Here is an 11,269-nt window from a genome sequence, read left to right as displayed (position 1 = left end):
TCAAACTTTGTAGTCATATGAAAGATTTAAAAATGGGAACCAAATATAATTTTTAATAAATTTTTTATGAATAATTGAAAAATTATGCTGATTTTATTCTACATGGAGAGAGAAACAGATGGATATAGACAGACAGAAAAATTTCAGGTTAAGAAACAAATGTAAAAAGGGGAAAAAGAAAGTTAGTTACAAATATCCTCTAGGAAGTTATTCCAAAGAGTGTCAGGCACAACTCTGTGGTTTTATCTATTACCTCAAAAGGAATTTTTATTTTCTATTTCTGCTATAAAATAATGGAATTTCTAAAGGTAACTATGGTTGCTAGGGATATCATTAAATCAACAGCATGCTAATTCCACCTTCTTTACATTATCTTGCAATCTCTTTTTTATATATAATCCATCCCTTAAAAAATTTTCAGAATTAGTTTACTTCATTTCATTTATGTTTTGTATATAAAAAGAAGACCTCAAGTACTGATACACACTTGCATACATCTTTATAGTGTCAGGATAAAAACAGATGCAGTATGATGTAAATTCTTGGGGACTATAACTTACAAAAGTATTTAAATCTTAATTGATATTTTCTTATACTAAAAAAGTGGAGTTTATTTATTTATACTAAATTTATTTATACTAAATAAATTTTTAGTGAAAGATTGGTGGAAAGTTTATACAATAATATGCATCTGATATTTCAAACAATTCATTTTTTTAATGTGGAAGTAAAAGGAAGCAATGTCCATAGCTCCAGTTTGCATATTTTAATCTGTAGGAAACATCATTTCTAGAAACATCAACAGAAGATGGGAGCATTAAAGGCATAATTGTGTAAGAGGGGTGTTTCAGAGTGGTTGCCAACTCTTTCCCACCTTTTATATTATTGAGAACACTTGTTTTTTCTAGCTTCAAAAAAAAATGACTTTGCTCAAGTATAATTAAATATGCAGGGTGAATGGGAGAGTTAGTTTAACACTTACCCTTTCTTTGCACTTGTGAAGCAACTATTCTGCCTCTTTTTTGAGCTCTTGAATACAGAAGTATTTGAAAGCTTAGCAATATTCACCTTTCCCATCCCACTGTCCATCTATCACTGGATTTTCCTCAAGTGTAAACACAAATCAGACTGACAGGAAAACTATATTTCTGGGTATGGCCATGTTTATGAGGGGAGATATTTCTTTCAGTTGGGAGATCACTCTTGGAATATACTATGTATAACTAAAGGAAAAAATAAGCCTCTTCATTTATTTATGCATAGTATTTTCAGATGACCAACAGCCTTAGTTGGATAAATACCCATTATAGCCTAACCAATAAAAAATTATTTCAATAGGCTATTCATAAATAGCCACAAACATCTATTAATTACCATGAACATCTCTAATGGCTAAAAATTGTGTGCCTTGGATAGAAAACATACACTGATACTCTGTATGGCAAACTTTGTTTGAAACACTAAATACGATATCAAGTCCTCTGTCAATGACAGCAGAAGGTTCCAGTGCACTATTTGTTTCATAATCCTGTATCTAGCTGACTCTTTACTTCTCTGCAGCTCAAGTTGCCAGCGAATGCTGAACTGGATACATGAGAGTCAATCTTCGTTTGGTTAACAAATTCCCTGCAAAATATCCCCCCAAAACCCCCAGGAGCTGTAGTGATGTCATATCCGTTGTCCAGGTCTCCACACCCCTCTCAGCAGTTACTCCTTTTATCTTTTTCTTAGGTCAAAACTTTTGAGGTGGGCTGGTTCTATAGCAGCCGGGGAGAGGGTAGCCTGGGGTGCGCGGGTTGGAGGCACTTCAGCACCTTGGCCAGCGCCCACTGCAGCTCAACCCACTCTCGTGAGCTCCCGGACTCCCAGTTCTGAGAATGCCTGCGGAATGATCGCCCCCCAGGGCGGCTGCCGCTGCTGCCGCTACTGCTGCCGCTGCTGCTGTTACTGCTACTGCTGCTGCCGCCGCCGCCGCCTCAGCCTCCACTCTGCTCTGACTGGCAGGCAGAAAGTGCAACTGACGAGGGAAAGATCTCTGCAGTGAGAGTAGAGTGGCTACATAAAAGAGAGTAAAGAGGGGGCAAAAACCCAGATCAGAATGCAGGCTACATCCAACCTCCTCAACCTCCTGCTGCTGTCTTTGCTCGCTGGGTTAGATCCTTCCAAGGTATGTACAATATTTTGACTCTTGTTTGACATAAATGTGCAATATGTAACAAACCGACCGAAAATGCAAATAAATATGCCAAAAACGGCACAGGGGACAGCTCTTTCAGGTGCCCGGCGTCTCCCCACTGTTTAGAAGATAACAAGGTGAACTACCTAGGAATAGCTCCTCAAGGTAGAGTCCTGGTGTGAGGGGGGAGGGACCAGGAGAAAATATAACGTGTATGGGCAGCGGGCAATGCGGCTCTCGGGGGAATTTATCTGATTCCGTGTCCAACTGCTTAATGTTCTCTTCTGAAGTCGGACGGGTAATGCAAAGGAGTTTGCAGTGGAAACGATGCAATTTATAAACATGTATTAGGAGACGGTGAACCGTTTCTTTGTTGAAAGCAGGGGAGCGTTTTCCAGCTGATCCTGGTCAATAATACTCCCATCGCAGACGTGCTGCGGTTTGTGTCCAAAACATTTGGGATGCTGCTTGTAACACACACGGCAGAGCAGCAGAGCTATACTTTCTGCCATGGCTGAGAGGCGTTGGTGAAAGGGGCTTGTGTTTTCTTCTTTCTTTTTGTTAAGGAAATTAGGGGGCACTGAGGAAGTTCTCATTAATAGTGTTAAGAAACAGGAAGTGAGTACCCTATCGAACTAAGGAGGGCATTAGGAAAGGATGAGTTATCTCATAGCTGTTGAACTCTGAAAATTATCCAGTACTGTCAATCAAAGTGAATGCTAAGCTCCTCTGATAAAAAGACAGGAAAATATGGGGAAATATTTTTAGCGAGGTATGAGAAAAGTAGCGATGACAAAGAGAGGTAATTTAAGAGCTTCATCATTCTAGGAAAATCATAATTATAGGGAGTAAGAGATAAGGCATCTGGTCAAAAAGAGTAAGAGATACAATTTATTTATTTATTATTTAAAAGAGTAAGAGATGCAATTTATTTATTTATTATTTTACTCATTTAATTGGTCAACAGCAATCCGACACTATGGGGAAATGATACCATCCCACCAAACCAATAAAAACTGTATTTAAAAATATTGTGAAGTTATTTGTAAAGCTTTACATCATCTATGTAGTATAGAAAATTAAGGTTCCTTTCATAATTAAATAGAACTAAGATGTAACCAAGCATAATATTATACTGTGCTTGTGATATTTATGGGCCTAACATAGCATACAGTGAAAACTTACACTTATGTCATATATGCTTGTAATTATTTCTATATGCTTTCATATTTAGGGAGACCTGATAAGAATAAAATCATTTTATTTTAAAGCTATGGTTGTACTGATATTGTGATTGTGAAAGCTTCACACAGTGTATGAATGCTATCTTAATGATCTTCATGTTATGTTTTATGTACTAAGGGGTAGCTTTAAAGCATTTTAAACCTAAGTAAAAGTGTTGATTTTGTTTTTATATTTTTAAAATCTTTTTTTTTTCTTTTTGCCTCTGCACCCTGTAGTGATATGTTCTAACCAGTGCCACTGTCATTATATGATGTTGGTTAAAAGTTTTGAACACATTCTATTATATATCTCATTTGAAATATTTTTAGTAAAGCATTTTTAAAAAGCAAAGCTAATCACTGAGTTACTACAGAAAAAGTCACTTGACTTAAAGTGAGTTTTATTTGTCATTCTTTAAAATGAATTCAGAAATGTAGAGCTTCACTAACAATTGTAGTTGATGTGATTGGTCTGATATCTTTAATGCATAAATATATTGATTGTACCCCTTTCAAAATTAAATAGATAATCTTTTGTTAAATATAGAGATAAATTTCCCAAATAAACAACCTATGTTTGGTCAATATGATGTTTGCTAGTTTTGATGAGTTCATTTCTCTGTATTCAATGCTATGAAACTTTTCTACTTGTTTCAGAATGAACTGTGGATGTACAAGTGAGCTGAATGATCCAGGGAGGGCATGCATTGACTTTTCAAACTGTCCATCTCAGCTTCTAGATACTGCAATACAGTGTGCAAAGAACAAAAGATGTTTTTAAAGAGATATTTTGTTCTATACCACAGATGATATTACAGAGAATATATTAAAATGCTCAGAGCAAGTAATTTTAACATTGTAGAAAGTTTTTGAACTTTTAGACAAAATATTACTTTTAAAAAGGCGAATGGAAGCTACTCTTGTAGATTTTATCAAACTATCTTTGATCGCTCAGAATTTTATAAATGGAATCAATGTTTTCTAAAAATAATTGTCAGGTTACAAACAATGAATTTAGAGTTTAGAATTTTAAAAAAATCAGAATTCATAAAACAAAATATGTCTGGTGAAATTGAAATTAAAACCTCAATTCCACAAAAAAGACACAGTTTTTGGAAAAATAAGTAAAAATTTAAGTGATGACACTTGAACAGAAATTCTAAGCAATTTCTTTTTTTATATACTAATATGTTATGATTGATATATGTCATAATCAAATTTCTAATCAAATTTGTTTTTAAGTATTATATTATATTGTTACTTTATGTTTATTGCAAACATATATGTGTGTGTGTATAATCACACTTGGATACACAGAAACTTGGAAAATAGGAAAGCTCGTAAAATAGAATTGATTTTTTTAATGTATAGAATTTCACATATGTCAAATATCAAGTATCTAAATCTTAGAGAGTACTTCTTGCATATTAATTTACTTGAAGACAAAAAGATTTTCTAACAGTGCCAATTCTATTTCATGGAAGACCATTAATGTTTATGTTTATAAAGGCTTTTTCTCCTATGATTGAGGCTTATAGATTTTATATGACATTTTATAAAATGCTTAAGTATCGCCATCTTATGGTAAGATAAGTTACTTGAAAGCCAATTTTGTTTTTAAATTAAAAAAAAAACTGTGGGAGCTTCAGTGTTAATGGGGTGAACTTACTTTCAGTATGCACTTTCTTTTCTCTCATTTAATATATGAGAAAATTTAGAACACAGGAAGAAAATTATTTATATTTATATTAATTATTTATATTTTTGTATAGACAGATTGCCAATTTTTCTTTTAGGAAAATTATTTGGATCATGTTTTCTTAATTAAAGTATAATTAACAAGTTTATAGTTCCTTTTAGAAAAACTTAGCTATATATCACTTTGCCTATTTTAAGAGAGATTAATTAATTCCATTTGTAATGGACTGTCTGGATTATGGGCAATATGCCAAATAACATTCAGTAAGTAAAATTTTAAAAACTGAAAGCTTGTAGGAAGGCAATTATTGTTCAGTTTTATAGGGAAAGGACTATTTCCATATGGGAAATTTCTGAGGGCTGCTGCTAGATGGCATCTCTGTGCTTTTATACTGAAGGTACTGAGTTCAGTAATGACCTTGATAATTTGAATGTGGACTTTTATCTTTTACAAGAAAATTTTTTAGCAGATCTTTATTTGAACATTGTAACAAAACAGTAAACCCTGTGAATCAAAACCATGAATTTCTCTGCTTTGTAATGCTGAATTCTAAAGATAGGAGGATATAAATATGGCTGTGCAGGTTTCAAACAGCATGTTTACACAGTAGCCAGACACTTGGGGAACAGCAAAAAGAGGTAACATAGCCAAATCCACATATCTCACTGACGACTCAACTTTAAAAGAATCATACTTATATGATAAATATATCAAAAAATGTCCTAGCAGGAGAATCATGCTTAGATTAAGGAAGCATTCAGTATCTTCTTATCTAGATATATTAAACTTGTCACCATGATACTTGCTCACACTACAAACATCGAATATAACAATGATTCAGCAATAATCTCCAACACCAAAGTGTTCTTTCTGTCCAAAACAACCCAGTCACTTAGAACTCTTACTCTAAATAAGACAATGGCTTTAAAGCTATGAAATCTGATGGAAACCAGGAATATTTCAATAATTATATTGTTGAATGTTTCTAGTGTTATATACTATGCCTTCATGTTTTGGTATTGCTAAAGAAAATAATCAGAGAGCTAAATTGCCTAAAAGTAGCTTTTGCACATAAATCTTATGGAGTTCTTGTTCTTATTATAAACAAAATTGAGTTAAAAGCAAAAACAGTAAGCAAAATAAACTGAGGTTACTATCAATTTGAGTTAAAATCCACCTTAAAAAGCTGTCTTCTGCTATTTCTCCTATGTGCTTGAGACATCCTCAACGCTGCAAGATCAACTCAAATTAGAACAAAAAGTATGGATCAATGACGTTTGGCAAGAACCTGTGATTATGCACTAGTAAACCCCGATACGGTAAAAACTAAAGAGTTCAGGCAGCCCATCTATATTTTGAAAGAGCAAAAAGCTTCCTGCTCTCATCTTTTCTCATCCTCCTTAACCTAATTAAACTTTTATTATATTTTGGAAAAAGTAAATATGCTTTCTCACTTTCTCCTGGCAACTTGAAAAGGTTAAAATGATACTGCTTTTCTACATTTTTTCTTTTAAAATTCTTATTCCTTATAACTCTGCAACTATTCTGTTTAAAAAGTAACTACAGTGATGATCGATGCTCTGTTGGGTGGAAAAGCAGCACAGAGTGAGAAACACAGGGGACAGAATTGGGGGTCCCTTAATTCTAGTCCCTACTTTGTTACTGATGATATCTGTCGTCTGTCCATCTATCTATGACTTTGGAGAAGCTGTGATTTCAATGCCCATACCTGTAAAAATGAAGAGCCTAGATATTATTAAAACTTCTTTGTTAAACTCTAGAATGACTCTTTTTAATAATATTTGATCACACATCAAAAATAACGAGTTCTTTTGTAGGGCCTCGTTAGTAAAATCATAAACTTTGTGAGATCTGAGAATGAGCCTCCCTAGGTAACATTACGAAGTTTTCATCTTGTAGGTTTGGTATTCAGAGGCTTCAATTTCTTACTTTCTGTTACACCACTCTTCTTCCCTCTTGTATTGAAATACATGTTCCATGTGTTCAGGCATCTATCCATTCTCCTATCATAATTTGCTCCTCTGAAAAGATCATTTATCAGTCTAGTGGGACTGAGAGCCAACATGTTTCCTATTTCAGCCATAAATATTTTATTTAATGAAAAGTTCTCTAGTGAAAAGTAAAGTGAAAACTTATTTCCCATATAAAAGGAATTGCTGGGTGTACTGAAGAGATGTGAGAGGTATTTAGGGGTGCTACTTATAGCATGTATTCTGTTGCTGACTCTTCTAAGCAGGCACATGTTTAAACATTTTAGACTGGCAATTATTTTTAAAACTTCAATTTTTGTACTAAGAAAATGTATAAAGAAAAAAGGATGACTGGATAAAGAGGAAGCTTAGAAAATGAGACTTGACATTTGATTTGCTTAAGTATCAATTAACCATCATTTTACTTAAAAAAACAAAACAAAATTTAATTGGCAGTAATAAAAGTAAGGAAGGAAACACAAAACTAGACTGTTGTCTTGGTAGGTTAGGTAAGATTACAGTGGGTCATTGGGATTATCTGAGCATTTGCAGATATGTAAATGAAGTTATTTCCTGGTGTCATTTAAGTATTAGGGTACTATCAGAGCTATTTAAACACTCATTACTCTGGTTTAAATCTAAAATATGATGTTTAAATGGTGAACCTTGAACATCTTAGTCCACCTAAGACTGGTCATCAATCTGCTCAATCTATGTCACTTATCTTGAATTTTTTATAAAGCTAACACTTTCTTGACATTTTAAATATAATTTTTAAAAATTATACTTCCTAACCAGTGTAAAAGCAGAGGCTGGACATGAAATCTTAAGAACTGGCTTTAAGTCCTAACAGTACAACTTTTCAATAGTCAGTTAATCTTCTGAAACTCCATTTTCATAACTGTTGAATAATATGATAGCAATGAAACTTACATAATTATGATAATATAAATACATGTAAAATTTTATTTTAAACCATAGAAGTCCATGCAAATATTCCATTTATATCAATCAACCTATAAACAAATCTAAAGTCTATTGTGGACCACATGTTAAAGATTCATAACAAAAAGGAACTTTCATTGTTCCTTTACTTTTGCCATTCCCTCTTCTCTGCTTTGTAATAAGTGGATTCTGTATATGGTAATCAACATAGCTCCTAAGAACCAGCCTATAATTTTGGTCAAAGCTCCAATTTGTCACCTCACAAATTTACATCATACCTACATTAAAAAAGGTACATCTTCCAAGTTTCTTAGGAAAAAACATAAGACACAAAGATTGATTCTATAATTTCAAAGCCAAATCACATCAGGAAGAGAGCTTTTAAACTAATCATAGAAAAGAGATCAGAAGGGATGGGTATATTTAAGAAAAGAGTCTACCAACAGATAAAACTGCTTTTTCCCCAGCATGCAAAGTATGAGTTTCTTGTGTCTTTGCAAAATATGCTAATGAAAAGGAGTTTAAATTCTTTCAAAGATTCAGAAATAATTTTAAAGAAAGAAAGTGAGGAAAGGTATTTTCTCAAGGTATTCAATCTAAAAATGTTCAGGGCAGAAGGTCATGGAGAAAGGACCACATTTAGGAACATAATTTTTCTCTTCTTTTCTCTTAAATTGCTCTTTCAGTCCCTCTACTTACAGCGGTTTTCCTGCTCTTCTCAATAGAAACTTTTACAAAGTCCTTGAAAGACTCTGACCCTCAATTAGCCACTGTAATCTTTCTGTTGATGTTGCTCATCCAGTAGCAAATCTACCTAAGTAACTCATGAGTTGACTTTTCTCAATTCAACACATGTAGATATTGTAAAGGGTAAAAACATACAATGAAAGCAAGTGTGTACTATCTAGGATAGAATCTACTCATGAACAACTAATATTTTAAAAACATTTAATTCTAAAATACTTGCACACTATACCATAATGAGATTTAATTTATCTCCGTTACTTATTACAGGGGGTTGCAGATTCTTAAGGGGAATACACGATACAGGTATAACGTAAGATCATTTCTATCTACAGTGCCAAGTAATCTGAATGGCACTAATACAAATATTCAAAAATGTTGTTGAAATAATAAAAAATAGAGTTTTCTAAGAATATTGATTTTTTTTTTGCTTTAAAAACAGGGTATTGTAAAGCCTGTATCACAGAGCTATGCCTTCTGTCATTTTCATACCAAACCTTCAGAAGAATATAAATAAGTTCAGAGAGAAGATTGCAGATGCTGCTGTATTCATGGTTTTGCCTGTCCCTGGAAAGCTCCTTTCCTTTTATCCATATGTCAAAATTTTACCTATATTTCAAAATGCAACTCAAGTATCATTTCTTCCATAAAGTCTTCTCTGACATTCCTGATGCTCCAAGAGGAGATAATCCTGATAAACTAAAAACTTCTAGAAGAAAAGAATCATGTTTATTTATTTTTGCATCTTAAGGTAAAGGTACTGTATCTGATACATAATAGTTGCTCACGAATATAGGTTAAATTGGGTTTCTTTCTTCCCTTCCCCATATTTGCAAAACAAGTAATTTCTTACTGTTCCTTTTTAAAATTGGTATTTATTGTACACTTTTCTTGGTACTATTGAACTTTCTTTTTAATTGGTATTTATTTTATTGTATTTCCCTTACTAAATAGGAAGATATTTATTGTATTTCATCTCTTCTAATAAATTATAAGGGTGAATTCTTTGTTTTGGTCATTATCTTATTCTTTCCTATCTAACAACTAGTACAGTGCCTTATTCAGATAAAATATTTAATAAGTCATTTAATAAGTATTTTGGTATTTGGTTTTTTTTACTTTTTTTATAAAAAAAAAGTCTGATACTTTTTTATTTCAATAGATTTAGGGGGTGCAAGTGATTTTATTACATGTATTAATTGTATAATGGTGAAGTATTTTAGTGTATCAATCCCCTAAATGGTGTATGTTGTACCCAATAGGTAATTTTTGATCCCTCACACCCCAAACACACCCTTTCCCCTTCTTTTTTTTTTTCTTTTTTTTTTTCTTTTTTTTTTATTAAGACAGAATAAATAAGTCAAGGAACACCTAATAAACTTTAAATCATTGATTAAATGATGCATGAATATAATCTGTTATTGCTCCATTCTTCCCTTAGACAAGATATTTAGGGGCAGGAAAGTATGAATGAGTTTTAAAAACCTTCAAGGGCTGAGAACTTTTATATTAGGTTATTTATCTTGACTAATGCTAAAAAATTAGGTTTCCACTCTAGCCTGGGCAACAGAGTGAGACTCTGTCTCAAAAAAAAATTAGGTTTCTGTAAATTTCTTATTAATTCTCTGCCCTACGCCACTATCTTTAGTACTATTACTGACTTGTAGTAGCTCTCTGGGATTCTACAATCATAATAATTCTGTGAATTACTTGCTATGTATAAGCTATGGGCTTATAAGTCTAAACATTGTATTGATGAGTGCATATTATTTTGATTATTTTCACAATGTCTTAGCTTTATTTGATAAATTAGTATATTATCTATATTTTTCCATCTCTTTCTAAGGACTGTACTATTTTTTAAGGATCTAAAGTATTCTGTTGAAATTATTCTCTTATTATATATTCTTATAATGGTACCATATCCTATAAAGAAAAGAAAAGCCATATTGCCTCCACATTTCTACTGCATTACTATATGAGCACAGCACCACCACACAGAATAATTTTTAATGATTAAAAGAAAATATAGGTATAGTGGAGTTAGATTTATCTGAATTGTAACTTCTAGATATTAACAGGAATTAAATATTTTCATAAATAACTTTTTGGTTAAAATGCTCGGGAAAAACTCAGTAATAAAATTGTTAAACAACACAAATAAACAGCTATCTAGATAACCCCAAAGGGAGGGAATAAGTTAAATAGACAATCCTTTTAATTTTTCCAACTAAGTTGAAGGTGATTAAGAAGCATTATCCCATGATGATTTAAATAGCATTTCTAGAGGGACCAATTCCAGATGGCAGGATTTCTTCAAATAGAGAATCAGTATTGGAAATGTTGATTCACTGGCACCAAAATGTCACTGGTGAAATATTGGCTTACAAAGATACCATCACTTCTGGGAATGATCTATGTCTGTGGCTGCATAGGGAATTGTTTATCTGGAATTAGTACATACATGAGTATTTTTACACCTACATATGTT

At 32.7% G+C, this 11,269-nt stretch overlaps 1 protein-coding gene across 1 annotated transcript in view; it reads left to right on the top strand.

Annotated features, from left to right (window-relative positions):
• The first annotated feature begins 1,674 nt into the window (after window positions 1-1,674).
• The window catches only part of OLFM3 (olfactomedin 3), a 204,361-nt gene continuing 194,766 nt past the window's right edge, over window positions 1,675-11,269 (top strand). Inside the window, exon 1 of the mRNA XM_075999898.1 lies at window positions 1,675-2,167. Coding sequence (XP_075856013.1) covers window positions 2,099-2,167 — 69 coding nt within the window. The 5' untranslated portion in view covers window positions 1,675-2,098. The remainder of the gene's footprint in view (window positions 2,168-11,269) is intronic.

The sequence above is a fragment of the Microcebus murinus genome, chromosome 2 (assembly GCF_040939455.1).
Source record: "Microcebus murinus isolate Inina chromosome 2, M.murinus_Inina_mat1.0, whole genome shotgun sequence".
Taxonomy (NCBI): domain Eukaryota; kingdom Metazoa; phylum Chordata; class Mammalia; order Primates; family Cheirogaleidae; genus Microcebus; species Microcebus murinus.
The sequence above is the reverse complement of the archived record's forward strand: the minus strand, read 5'-3'. Positions and strand labels throughout refer to the sequence as shown.